At 51.5% G+C, this 14449-nt stretch overlaps 1 protein-coding gene and 1 non-coding gene across 2 annotated transcripts in view; both read right to left on the reverse strand.

Annotated features, from left to right (window-relative positions):
• Positions 1–1079: 1079 nt before the first annotated feature.
• LOC132219421 (U6 spliceosomal RNA) lies at positions 1080–1190 on the reverse strand. Its single transcript, XR_009449435.1, has one exon. It is a non-coding gene; the product is annotated as a U6 spliceosomal RNA (small nuclear RNA).
• Positions 1191–5816: 4626 nt separating this feature from the next.
• LOC132218626 (uncharacterized) overlaps positions 5817–14449 on the reverse strand; it is a 51408-nt gene continuing 42775 nt past the window's right edge. The window contains exons 4-6 of the mRNA XM_059670123.1: positions 10987–11117; positions 8187–8333; positions 5817–6327 (exon numbers count right to left, since the gene is read on the reverse strand). Of these exons, the coding sequence (XP_059526106.1) occupies positions 6094–6327; positions 8187–8333; positions 10987–11117 (512 nt within the window). The 3' untranslated portion in view covers positions 5817–6093. The remainder of the gene's footprint in view (positions 6328–8186; positions 8334–10986; positions 11118–14449) is intronic.

The raw sequence follows: 14449 nt of genomic DNA on the forward strand, positions 1-14449 counted from the left end.
GCACGACCCTCAGGCCAGTTCACAACGTAACTATGTAGAAATAACAGCCCCATTCATTCGTCAATTTATACATTGAACGTTAGACTTTGGATGCACAAGCACAAAGACCTTTATCTGGACAATTTCATATATATATATATATTTTTTTTTTAATTTATTTCAGAGAGGAAGGGAGAGTGAGAGAGAGAGAGAAACATCAATGATGAGAGGGAGTTATTGATTGGCTGCCTCCTGCATGCCTCCTACTGGGGATCGAGCCCAAATCCCAAACCCAGGCCAACACTCTATCCATGGAGCCAAACCAGCTAGGGCTGGACAATTTCAATTCGTTATCCTAAAGGAAAACTTCTTTTAACCCTCAGGAAATACCTAGTGGAAGGTGGAAGAAGAGAAACTCAAAGATTAGGTTCTGAGAGGGCAAGGACCCAGATGCCCCATCTGGGGAGGAATCTGGGGCAGAGCCTGGCGAGGTACAGTCCCCTTGAACCCAGTGGCCATGAGGAAGGGACTCTGGTTAGGAAAAACATGTCCCATTGCAATTATCTTTGCCCATAAGGATTTGTGTCTTATTTCCTACTCTTAAATCAAGACCAGACCAGGCCCAAATGCCAGCGAGTTCATAACAGCAGTGACCTACCAATTAGTAGGACGTGGAATTAAGGACAGACCCATCCGGCCTAAGGAAACAGTAGTTACGGTTCAAGGCCTGCCTGTCATTGTCTTCCCTTCAGCATTTCCTTTGGTTGGAGATACGAGGTCAGCATCTAGGGGGCCAAAGGGCAAGCAGCAAGGCACTCCCCAGAGGAGGTTTTGTTTGGGGGTGAACATAACCTTGAGTAACCAAATATTTATGTGTATTTTTAAAATATATTTTTATTGATTTCAGAGAGGAAGGGAGAGGGAAAGAGAGATAGAAACATCAATGATGAGAGAGAATCATTAATCGGCTGCCTCCTGCACGCCCCTATTGGGGATCGAGCCTGCAACCTGGGCATGTGCCCTTGAACCTGCAACCGACAGGCCAACTCTCTATCCACTGAGCCAAACCAGCTAGGGCCCAAATATTTTCTTTTTTTCTTCAAAATGTGGAACGCGTCACAGGATTTGCTGGACAGCCTTACGCAGGGGCCATGCAAATCTCTCTTCTCTGTATCGTTCCAATTTAGAATATGTGCTGCCAAAGCCAACACAAGGGCCCAAATATTTATGTGTATTTTAATCTCTGGACAGGAGAGTGGTAAGAATAGGAGATGGATAAATGAGAGAAGACTATGCCCTCCACTCACCCGTCCCTACTTCTGTGTTTTTAAATGTTACGAAACCATCTCACCTCGACTTCCCTTTACTCCAAGGCAAACTCCACTACTTCTTATACAACCTTTAGGACATACTGATCTGTGACACACTTCTGCTGGGACTTCCTCTCAGGCATTTCTCCAGTCTGCCTGTTAGTGTCCGATGGTGATGTGATTGTTCCGTGAAGAATAGACAGGCAGATCCAAGCAGACAGACACAGTCAGGTGCCCTGGCCACGAGAAAACGGAAAAGAACCAAGCAGAGTGCTTCCGACGGGGCGAGGGGAGCTCAGGGCAAGCGGGGACAAGGCCCAGCTGAGCTGGTGAATGCCAGACTCGTCAAATTACATCTCTTGGACTAAGATCCTCATTAAGGGCCTGCACCTCAGAGACATCTTGGCCTCCCAGGGTGCATCATCATGGAAGACTGGCCATGATAACAGTAATTTAAAGAAAGTTAAGGGAACAGTCTAAATTAGAACAGGTACTCACGCTTCCACTTCTCTCGAGGAGTCTCAGTGGAATAAAGAAAACTCGCGGGAGGACTCACGGGCAGCATAAACTTTGGAAGGTGGACGTGAGCAGCCTGTGAGCGAGGCTCAGAAACAAGGAGCGCATCCCATGGTCTTAAGGGCTCTATTGTTTTCTTCCAAGTCATTTCACTACAGAACAAGTTCCAGCAGCAGCTCGGTCCACCCGGTGACTCAGTCACGTTCTGTTAGGGCTTTCCATCACATGCTGCCTTGTCCCTACCAGCGTGGCCATTGCCACAGAGCTACATGGCTTCGAGTTAGGGAGAGTTTCAACACGACCCGCCTGAGGAATCCTGGGTGGAGGGTGGGACACTGTTTCCTGCCCCTGCCCCTCGCTGAGCCCCCGCAACCTTTCACACACTCCATACCCAGCAGGGTGACAGTTAGATAGCTCCCTGGGACGAAGCGGGGAGGGGAGCATCATTCTCTCACTGGACTTAACAACAACACCCAACAGGAAATGCACAGCACAGGTGTGGGAGTTTGGCTGACTCGTGGCAAAAAATAAACACGGTTTCCTGTTTGCCTCTTATTTTCAGTCCTAAGTGGTAAGGAGTTGCTGGGAGGGGCTTCCTGCCAGGACTAGCACTTTATGCAGGCGAAGAAGGTGTCATCTGGGGGCCAAAACATGCCGATACCTGCGACCTTCCAAAAACTCTCACCTCTCATTCATTGGTATCACGCCTTAAAGTAATAGTGAGTGTTTTAAGTTGGGCTAAATCATTGTGCTACTTGGAGTGTTGAAAGATTGGCACCTTGAAGCATTATAATTTTTTTCACGTATCTGATTAGATGAAAGCAATTACAAGTTGAGAGAATATTTAGTTTTCTGTCTGTTCATCCATCCAATTCATCTATCTATCCATCCATCCATATTCATCCACCCATCTATCATATCCATCTACCCATCCATCCATCCATCCATCCATTCCCTAGGTGCCTTTTTACTCCCAGCTAATTTTTTAATGTATTTATTGGAGAGAGAGAGAGAGAGAGAGAGAGAGAGAGAGAGAGAGAGAGAGAGACCAATTTTTTATTCCACTTATTTATGCATTCATTGGTTGATTCTTGTATGTGCCCTGACCTGGCATCAAACCCACAACCTTGGTGTATCATGACAACGGTCTAACCAACTGAGCTACCCAGCCAGGGCTCCAGCTAATTTCTTATAATGGATCTTATAATTTCTTAACATGGATCTCATATGGCCTTGTGACTTCTAACAAGTCCATGTGTATATAGCAGCTTTTCCAGTGAGACTGCAACCTCCTGAGTGGAGAGAGAACATCAAATACTTAAAATAAAATTTCATGAGCGTGTAGAGCAAAAAGCCAAGCACGCAGTAGGTGTGCACTATATTCCTGTTACGATAGAATGCGGCCTGGGAAATGATCCGCCCAGCCTGGCAGGGGACGGTCCCAAGCAAAGCCCTCCCCGGTTCATTCCCTGCTGCAACATGGCCGTTCTCACACTGTGATTTACAAGGTGGGCAGAGCTGCCTCAATTACACAACACACACGGCACTGCCTAAGGGAAGTCCTGCTGACGGCCGGGAGTCTGCGGCATTCCTTTTGGGTTCTTGGAGCTTTCAGGCATCCCACTTGCCCTGGGTCACAGGCACACTCACCTCTGAGTCACCTTGTGCTCCCTCGTTAGCATCTTTAGTAACAGCTGTCACATTAGTGCAAAACCACACTCCATCTTCCAAGGCCTGGCTGCCAAGCAGTTTTTCCCCCGCATCCACTTCTTTGCCAGACATTTAATGGGTAGCCATTAAGTGCCAGGCATTGGACTGGGCATGGGGGAATACAGTGGTGAATAATGCATATAATTACTGCTCTTCAGGGAAGCAGGGCCCTCGAGACAGACAACAGACAACCACAACTCATTGCGATGAACATTATAACAGTGGAGCCAAATAGAGGGCACTAACCCTGCCTGGGGCGTGGGGGGTTGGCTTCACAGAGAAGGTGCCTTTCCAGTTGACTCCTGGGGGTACGTAGGAGTCCCCCAGGAAGTGAGGAGAGGAAGGACAGCCACAGCAGGGGGAATACTGGATGCAGAGGTAAGAGTGTAAGAATCCGGCCGAAACCAGTTTGGCTCAGTGGATAGAGCATCGGCCTGCGGACTGAAAGGTCCCAGGTTCGATTCCGGTCAAGGGCATGTACCTGGGTTGCGGGCACATCCCCAGTGGGGAGTGTGCAGGAGGCAGCTGATAGATGTTTCTCTCTCATGGATGTTTCTAACTCTCTATCTCTCTCCCTTCCTCCCTGTAAAAAATCAATAAAAATATATTTTTTAAAAAAAGAGTGTAAGAATCCGGGACAGCCGGTGGTGAAGAGGGGAAGAGCATGGATGTGAGGCTGGGGAGTTGGAAGAGGGTGCATGGGAGGAACAGGGGATGAGGCTGCTACAGGTGAAGCAGGGCCCTGTGCGACGGCTAAGGACTTGGGCTCTTACAGGGACAACGGGGAGCCATTCAAGGTGTGGAGAGACAATCATGTTTGTGCTTCGGAAAAATCTCTCTGACCAGGAGAATGGTTCTGAGGCTATTGTAAACGTAGAGAAGAGCGAGTGAAGGCTAAGGCTAATCGCGGAGGGCGGGTGGAGAGGACGGACATAATTAATATGAAAGCTGCTTAGAAGGTAGGGGCAATGGGTGGGACACACACAGAAGGAAGGAGAGAGAGGGATGTGAAGATAGATCCCAAGATGTCCAGTTCCAGCCCAATGGGCATGGTTTGGTGGTTGAGCATTGACCTATGAACCAGGAGGTCATGGTTTGATTCCGGTCAGGGCACAGGCCCGGGTTTCAGGCTCGATCCCCAGTGTGGGGCATACAGGAGGCAACCTATCAATGATTCTCTCATCATTGGTGTTTCTATCTCTCTCTCCCTCTCCCTTCCTCTCTGAAATCAATAAAAATATATTTGAAAACACCAGACCAGCCTGGGAAATGCTGCCAAGCTGGGGGCAGGATCCACTCGGCTTACCGAGGCCCCTGTCCTCACCTTCATTACTCCTGGAGGAAGGACACCGGGGCCCAAGACTCCACGCGAGCCCTCCCTTTCCTGGCATTTCCAGAAAAAATATTGGGAAATACCCCAAAGCTTACTGTCCACACAGCAGCCCTCAGCGATTACGGCAATTGCTCAATTATATGGTTCTTCATGAGGGACAGATTACAGGGTTCCTTAGCTGAAGACTCTGTGCCCTGACCAGATAAAACTAAATTAAAAAACAACAACATGCCAACACTGGGCATTTTCGGAGCGTATGGCAACATTTAGTTCTAGTCGGCAAGAAACAGGAACAAGGCACAATAAACCGGGGGGGGGGCGGGGGGGGGGGTTCTGTTTGGTTTTGCTTCGTAAGGATATGGAAGGTCTGAGACCCAGCTGTGCTTCTAGAAAGAACAAGCCTCGTTTGAAAATACCTGATGTCAAACAGATGATAAAAGTGCAGGCTGTTTGCAAGTTCTCCATGAGCCCAGTTCCAGTAGTTTGTTGCCAGGTCTGTGTCTTGCAACTTGGAGTGGAGGTTTGCATAGAGATGGTGGTATGTACGCCTCCAGCCCAGCCCGGAAGAAGAATCCTAGTCCAGCAAACCACACGACCATCCACCCAGTGTCCCACTGTGGCAGATCTGAATTACTCTCCCACCAGCCATGGTCCTACTTTCCTTTCCTGGTGCTAGAACTTGCCTCCCTGTAAATACCCAATATTTACCTTCCCAGCTTCCTTTGGCGTTATGGCCTGGGCAAGCCTTACCATCCTGGCCAAGGAGCACTGCCAAGAAATCTGTTGAGTGGTTCTTGGAAGAGGTTCTCCATCTGTGTGTGTGTGTGTGTGTGTGTGTGTGTGTGTGTGTACGCTCACATGTGAGGATGTGGTGTTTGGCACAGTGGCAGCCATTTTGTGGCCTTGAGGAACAAATCCTGAGGTTATCATCCAACACTCTGGGGATGGTAGACCAGAAAGATGGAAAAAGTGGGATCCTTGACTTATTGAACTGTAACCATCCCCTCCCCCTACCTTTAGACTTTTGAGAAAAGTGTACTTACCGAAGACTCCATTCTAGGTGAGTATTACAGCTCCTAATTGTTCTACCCTCCTCCAAATGTCCACACAGAGGCATGCTGGTGGAACTCTTCAACTTATCCACATGTCAGGTGTGCGAATGTTTTAGCATTCCCAAACCCCTGGGATTTAAGCGTTTTAATGCAAAACCTTGCAGCAAAGGGCCGGAAAGGAGTTATGTAATTTTTATTTTTTCACGTTTTTAAATCTTGCCGCTTTAACTATTGGGGGGAAAAAAGGTGTTCTAACATGGCTCGCTGGTTTCTCTTTCTCATGGGTGTTGTCATCCATTCCCAAGCCCAGCTCTGTGGAAGACAAAGGTAAGTCTCGGAGAGTCCTTTCGTCGGTGCACGAAATGCCCATATTGTGCATGTGCAGACTCATGGGCAGGTGTTGGGGAAATACCAGCCTTCGCATCTCCTACGAGGCAGAGAATAACGGCAATGAGATAGCGCGTGGAGGTCGGGAGCACCTGTTCCAGCACAGCAGGCTCATCCTGGCTCCGCCACTGGCTGGCAAGTTACTTAACACGCCTCATCTTTTGCTTCCTCATTGATAAAATGATGTTAATGGGGTAGAGGTCCCAAGAATCAAGGCCTGGGAAGTCTTTAGCACTATACCTGGCACATAGTAAGAACTCTATACATGGGGACAATTGCTCCCAATACCTGGCCGATCTGCTCTTCCCGGGTGGCACTGTGAGTCAAGAGGGTGTCCCTATGTGCAGGCTTTGCTCTTCATCATGACCTTGGGGGTTGGATTTAGCAGAAAGCAGCTCATATTTGGAGACCCCTCGTCTCCTTCTGGGTCTATCCATTTATGGAGCTGTTCTTATTACTGTGGCATCATACTTGTGTCTGCAGCATGGGTTTGGCTCATGACTCGGTATCCCTAGTAGACTAGAAGCTCCTTGGGGGTAGGACTGAGATTTTCATTGCTGGGTCCTCCAAAGTTCTCAGCTCCGGGCTGTGTACATGCCTAAGGAATGTTGGTTAGTGAATGGATAGATGGGCAGCAACTGTGACATGAGGAATTGGGGCTAATTTCTAGAATGTTCAGAGAGCAGTCCTTTGAAACTTGGCTATGCATTAAAATCATGCCTGGATAGAGTGACTCACCGTCTGGTTTGTACAAATTCCAAGGACTTGAGACTTTCAGTTTTAAAACAAAAATTGAGGGGTTTCCTGGGACTCAGGACTTTTAGTGGCAAAAGATGGGAAATTCCGAGAAAAGTGTGAGAGTCAGTCCTGGGAAAACTGGGCGGGTTGGTCATCGAATCAAGAGTCTTTAAAACATGCTGATGCCTGGGACCTGCCCCCAGATTTTCTGATCTGATTGGCTTGGGGGTGAAGATTAACTGCCTGGGTTCCTGTGCACACTGGAGCTGTGAGTGGGTTACAGGCGGCCTGGACAATGGCCCCTTCAGACTTCGGGGTGCTGATGGCGTGAACAGGGTTGGGAAGCACCGACTGAGTCATGTTCCATAAAGGTGGTGACGAGAGACTATGTTAAAAAAGAAAATTCCAAGGCATCACCCAAGACCCTCGAAACTGGGGCCCTACATTGGGACCAAGCTTCCCCAGTGATTCATTTGCACACCCAGATTTTAGAATCCCAAGAATGTACAGCTAGAACATATGTACAGCTAGAGTACATGTATAGCTAGAACATATGCACAGCTAGAACATATGCACAGCTAGAACATATATACAGCTAGAACATATGCACAGCTAGAACATATGCACAACTGGAACATATGCACAGCTAGAACAATACTTCCAAGGAAATGCCTTTGGGAATGGTCCCACTTGAATTGACTTGGGCCCAGAAGGTAACAGATGAGATAAAGGGATGGGAATGGAACGATCTTTCATCATCACAGAATCATCTCCTTTCCCCAGACTTTTTCCTCCCCTTGAAATGGGTATTTCTGAACATCACATCTGCCTTCAGACCTCCCTCCACCTCAGGCCACCGACCTTCAGGCGGCTGGAGTTAGCCTCTTGTGGCCAATGAGGTTATTGTTCCTGATTCCCTGCTCCCTCCTGCCCTGGGAGCTCGCAGTAAACAGAAGCGGATGAGCTATTTCTCTGCAGAAGAGCGAGTGAGAAGCACAGATGCCTGGGAGGGCAAGCCGCTGAGTTTGGGGGAGGTTGGTTGTGCAGCATTTGCGTGGCCGGAACGGACTCATCCATCCCACAAAAGGGGAAAGAGTTGACATTTGTCACCGGTCTCACCAAAGGACTTCGAAACCCTTCCCAGAAGAAAAGCGAGCTTACCATGGTGGCGAGGGCCCGGAAAGGGGTGAAGACCTGCCCGAGCTGGTAGTATTTGTGCATGTTGATGTCCCCGTAGCGACTGCGACGCTCCTTCCAGCCGGCCAGTCTCTTCTCCGTCTTCATGTCCAGGAGGTCCCGGAAAGGGCCCTGCTGGGGGGGACGGGCCACGGCCACCTGCGGTGAGGAGCCCAGAGAGCGCGTCCCACCAGCTCCCACAAGTCAGGGTGTACTGCTTAAAACAGGCACTTCTTCGCGCCTCTCCTGCACTAGGCGGACCGCCATTTGCCTTTCTTAATGGTCTACAGCCTTGGGAGGTAGAGAAAAGGGCCGTCCGCTCCATGAGCTGCTGGTCTGCACAGCAGATTGGGGGTCAGGGCACCGAGTTCTATTCTGACTGTGCCACTCACTGTAGGACCTCGACTCACCACCCACCTCTATGGTGGTTCGGTGGCTGAGGCCGTTTCCAGCCTCGAAATGGCATGGTGCGTGGGACCCTGGCTGCCAAGAACGCCATCAATCGACAGCCATCCCTGCTGAAGGCCGCAGGCAGGCTCCGACGCGTGATTGTGTGATGTAGGGTCCCCTCTTGGGATTCTAATCTCACTTCTATTAGAAACTGAGGAGCAAAGGAGCCCCGTTTGCATTCCACTTGGAGAGACACTACACAGGGTGCCCAGTGGACCGCCCAAGCCAGAGAGCTTCCTTGCCCAGCACCGTCCCTGCTCTCTACCGAAGGCACCTCCTGCTGGGTGCCCACGGCTGCTCTGATGCTTGTTCTCAACTGGTTTCCCCGGTCCCCGGCCACCTCGCCCTCACCTGCCCTCTCTCCTCTGGCCTCGCCTCTCTGGACTAACAACTGAGTCCTGCAAACTGCCCATCAGCTTCTCGAGAAGAGCTGGGGCCTTCTTGCTCTGTGTGTGTGGCCAGAGGGTGAGTGAGGTCCAGCCTGATTCTTGGCCACAGGGCCCACCCCGGACATGCTCGGCTCCCCCTTGGGTGCAGAGGAGGCGCAGCAAATGCTGCCTCTCTCTACGTATTGATTCTTTTTTTTTTTTTTCAATCCTCACCCAAGGATATTTTTTCCATTGATCTTTAGAAAGTGAGTGGGACGGAGGAGGGTGAGAGAGAGAGAGAGAAACATTGATGTGTGAGACACATGGACTGGTTGCCTCCTGCACGTGCCCTGACCGACCCCGGGGACGAACTAACAAACAAGATACATGCCCTTAACTAGGACCCGGACCCTCAAACCTTCGGTCCTCGGGCCAATGCTCTAACCACTGAACGACCTCCCAGGGCTACGTATTGATTCGTTTATGCCCCACAGAGGCAGGGAAATGGTTGGCAAGGTGGTGGTGGTAGATGCAGCCTGGCCTCTGATGGCCGGGTGCACCCGCCTTTCTCGCTGAGACACCTGGGGAGTGGGGGGGTGCTGAGGAGTGGGCGGCTGGACACACCACAGGAACCTCATCCCAATTAGGGGGTTGGACCATTTCCTGCCTCCCACACAGCAGGAAACGAATGTGTTGGTTTATTTCTTCCAGCACTGCCCAGGCGGGCACTGCGATGGCAGCTCTGGAGGCAGTGGGGACAGGAGCTGACATCGGAGGCCCCTAGGGACATTAGGGGTCAACATCCCACATCCCAAACGGAAACAGTGAGACCCAGCAGGTGAGAGGACTTCCCGCGGCCTCTGTCACCTTCTCTTGCCTCCAGTTTAAATTCACATGCGTGGCTTCAGGGGGTGACTCTGTTCCAAGGAAGGTGGCCCCAGAGTCCACCTTGAGGACGGACAGACAGGTGCCAGTGGACCTTAACGGGCCAGACCAGCCCCATCACTCTGGATAGGCTTGGAGCCGACTGAGAGCAGAGCTGTATCCCGTGAAAGATGAGAGAGTCCTCCACCCCTGGACCTTCCTGCCTGCTCCTTCCCCGACCTGTCATGGCGCCTCTGTTAGGAAGGCCCTCCTCACCATCATGACCACCAGGACATTCTCCAGAGGAGCCAAAACCTGCACGCACCTCCTTTCCTGCCAGATCAGCCCCCTCTGCTCCTCTCCTGCCTCCCCTACTCCCCTTTCAGAATTCTGATGTTGGCTTCCAAGGAAGTGTCTGGCCCCAGTCTGAGCTAGCTCCTCCTCTGGGCTTCCGCACCATCTCCCCCGAGAGTCTGTGTCCCCCACCTGACTTCCTGCGAGGTCTCTCTACCCAGTTATGTCCCAACTACACCCCGGGGTCCTCAGAAACAGAGCCTGCGTTTTACCACCTTGGATGGATGACATGTCACGTGCTAAATGCTCAACAGAGGTTTGTCACGTGAGGAGCAATTGAAGGCCATTTCTGGATGGTACGACAGGAGGGAGAGAGGATTAGATTACCACCGAGCTTTCCAAAAACGCCTCTTTCACACAAAACAAAATGAGCCTGTGAACCGGAGGGTGAGGCAGGGGGTGAAGACTCGCCTCTCACTCAGTGGAAATGTAGCAGCAATTGAGGGAGAACAGAGGTACCTGTGGGGGAAGAGACCATTCGGGGCCTCAGAAAACTGTCCGATTTTGAGGACTTTTCTTCTTTCGGGGAACCCTGATGAGATCCACAACGCAGTATGACCTGTGCTCAGGGCTTCATCTCTCTCTCTCGGCACCGGCCTCATGTGGAGGCAGGAGGCGATGGGGCTGGGATGGGGTCAACGGTCAAAAGACACCATCGGCACCTCGTTTGCTCAGCTCGCCCGTGTGGGGCACAGTCTCACCTCCAGCCTGCAGGGCCGAGGGAGGAGAGGGGCCCTTGGGAGACTTACGTCGTGTATTTGGAAGCTCTTTGCCGCGGGAGGAGACAGTTGCCAGCTTCGTCCCACAGCTTTGGAGCTCGGACTCGAGAGGAACGGTGGATACACAGGTCCCAGGGGGGTCGGCAGCTTCAAGTCTGTTCCTGGAAACAGGAGAGAAACGCCGCATTGCAGACTCCCACGCCCAGTGCTTGTGTCTTCCCCGCCTGGACCGGGGTTGACGTCTCTGGGGTGGACCCCAAAGCATAACAAGCCAGAGGCTTGTGCAGAAGGGAGCAGCCCCTCAACTCAGGGCCAGGAAAGCTCTTACTGGGACACAGATGGAGGCCACAGGACGTTCTGACCTGCTCTCTCTGGAAGCTGAGGACGTGGTGGGCAGGCGGGGCCTCGCTCTCCGCAGGGGAAGGATGGGCAAGTGGCCTTGCCAAGGCCACAGGAGTGGAGTTGATTCTGACTCTGAGGGGTTAACTGAAGAGAAGATAACTAAGGGCGCCACATGGCTATTTAGGTCAACTGAAGAAGGAAGCGTGCTACCCTCTCATTTTTCTGCATTTGTGCAGAATTATTCTTTCACTTTGTGTAGAGGTCAGCAAACTCTCTCTGTCGAGGGCCAGGTAGTAAATATTTTAGGCTTTGTGGGCCATGAGGACTCTGTTGCAACTATACAACATGGCAGCTATGCAACACGGCTGTGGCAGCACAAAAGTAGCCATCGAGAACATGCAAATGAGTGGGTGCGGCTATGTTTCAATAAAGCTTTATTTATGGGCACTAAAAAGTGTCATATAGTTTTGGTTTCCTTTTCAGTCATTTAAAAATAGTAAGTCCGTTCCTACTTTGCAAGCCAAGAACAGGTCGCAGGACGCGTTTGGCCCGTGGGAGAGAGAGGAGGAGAGGGAGGGAGGACTGAAGGAAATAAAGAAAAAAAGGAACCCAAAAGTGAAGTCTCTGCTGTCCCTTCGTCATTCATTTCCGTGCTGGCCAGCGCCCAGGGGTGCGATGCAGTTCCGCCTCAGCTCAGGGCCATCTAACTTCCCGTCGCTGCCAGACAGTTCTCTCCCACACGCATGCAGTGAAGAGCTAGGTAACGGCAAGCCTGCATCTCTGTTTCCTTTGACGTCTTCCTCTCCCAGCCACGACCTTGGGTGGTGCTCATTTCCTTCCCCCGCCTTTCAGGAGCTGATGCGGAGAGCCAGGTGGGAACCTGGGTGCTCTCTCGGGAAGCTCCCAAGGCCCGAAGTGAAGCACTGCTCTTCTCGCGGAATTTAAACAGAGTGCGTGAGCCCGGCTGAGCGGTCTCCCCAGGGTGTCACAGGAGGTAAAAAACACAACTCAGAATGACTGTGTCCCCAGCCGGCGTGGCTCAGTGGCTGAGCGACAACCTACGAACAAGGAGGTCAGGTTCGATTCCCAGTCACATGCCAGGGTGGTAGGCTCCATCCCCAGAGTGAGGCATGGAGGAGGCAGCCAATCAATGATTCTCTCTCATCATTAACGTTTCTCTCTCTCTCTCCCTCTCCTTCCCTCTCTGAAATCCATAAAAATATATGTTAAAAAATGACTTTGTGGGGTCAGCCCAAACACACACTCTTTGAGGTCGTCGTGGACTGCTGACATTGTAAAAGCCTCCCCTGGTGGGAGGGGTGGCGGCGGCTAGCACAGCCTCGCACGATGTCCTGAACGTGGCAGACTCTCGGTCAATGCGTGTGACACAGAGGAGAGGGGGCGGGGGTGCTGGAGAAGATTTTGTCTGAACAGGAGCTTTGGTTTCCTTCCAGCTGAGCTGTCTCGGGTTGTGTCCTGGGGCTTTGGAGGAGCCTGTGATGATCTGGGGGCAGAGTTCCCCTTCAGCCCGGAGGGGAACCACGTCCGGTCTTCATGTGACCACAGCGGACCGCCCATGGCCTTCTGTCTCGCACAGCTGCCGCCGGCTCAGTGCTACCTTCCCCGAGGAACGCAGCTTCCGTGGCTCTGCCGGAGCCTCCCGTCCACCGCGTCTGCTTAATGCTGCACTGGCCACCGCTCCTCCAGGACCAGCCGGCCGGAGGGGCCCGCGTCCACCCAGCTCAGGAGGTGTGCCCCTGGGTACCCGAGAAGGACCTGGAGGTTACAGGGGTGGGGGAGGATGAGGCTGCCGCTTCCTGTTGCTCCTTTTCCTTGTGAAATCATGAGAGCATTTGGGCCATTTTTCAGTTCTTATCTTTGGTAGTAATTTTTCTTTGGGAGGGAAGCAGGAAGGGATGTTGGAAAGAGGCTGCGTTCTGGATGCGATTAAACCCTGAAGGGAAATCCACAGGGTCAGAAAAGACTGAGGACGTTTTGAAAATGAGCGTTCGTAACCTAACAACGAGCTCCATGCTCCCCATCCTGAGGGCGCGTCTTCGGCGTGGGATGCCGAGGTCTGGGAGGCAGAGTTTGGGTCCTACAGATCTTTGAATCCCCGCACCCAGCTGACGGAGTACGCATTGCATGAGCAAGCAGACAGCAAGCCGGCACCAGCAGCTTTCTGGGCAAGGTGGGCATTTTAAGCTTTTCCCAACGCTATCCCAGCTAGTAGGTGAGCTGTCTGCCAGAGGGGCCCTAGCGGTTTGGCTCAGTGGATAGAGCGTCGGCCTGTGGAGTGAAGGGTCCTGGGTTCGATTCTGGTCAAGGGCATATGCCCAAGTTGCAGGATTGATCCCCAGTGTGGGGCGTGCAAGAGGCAGCCAATCAATGATTCTCTCTCATCTTTGATGTTTCTCCCTCTCCCTCTCTGAAATCAGTAAAATATATTTATATTTAATAGCTGAGTGGCTTGAAAAGGTGTGATGTGTGGTAAATCTCAATATCTTTGCTGGGAGCCAATGAAAAAATGCTTTATTGCCGCTCATGTCTCTTTGGCATGTCATGTTCTCAGCAGTTTCTCTTTAAGGCAGGGATTCTCAACCTGTGGGTCGCGACCCCTTTGGGATCGAACGACCCTTTCACAGGGGTCGCCTAAGACCATCGGAAAACACATATGTAATTACATATTGTTTTTGTGATGAATCACTATGCTTTAATTCTGTTCAATTTGTAACAATGAAATTGGGGGTCACCACAACATGAGGAACTGTATTAAAGGGTCGCGGCGTTAGGAAGGTTGAGAACCACTGCTTTAAGGGGAATTTAGCTTCCAGACCATTCACGCTTCAGCCCCAGCAGCAGCTCTCATCCCCGGTGGAGTGTTGGCAACTCCTGGGGTGAGGGGCTTAAAAACAATTCCAATGCAAGGACACGCCCCAGGCCATAGGTATGCGAGCTGTGGCAGATGGGAGCTGCCAAACCCTGCGGGTGACTCAAATGTGTGCAGCCGCGGCTAAGAACCACCGGGCGAGAGTTCCAGTCCATCTGCGCAGTCAGCGGTCAAAGCCGGCGGCTCTTGAGGGTGGAAATGATAATCCCGTGGATGACAGTATTTGATTGAAGTCAGCACTTTTTCTTTCTGACCGTGGCT

The sequence above is a fragment of the Myotis daubentonii genome, chromosome 16 (genome assembly GCF_963259705.1).
Source record: "Myotis daubentonii chromosome 16, mMyoDau2.1, whole genome shotgun sequence".
Classification (NCBI taxonomy): domain Eukaryota; kingdom Metazoa; phylum Chordata; class Mammalia; order Chiroptera; family Vespertilionidae; genus Myotis; species Myotis daubentonii.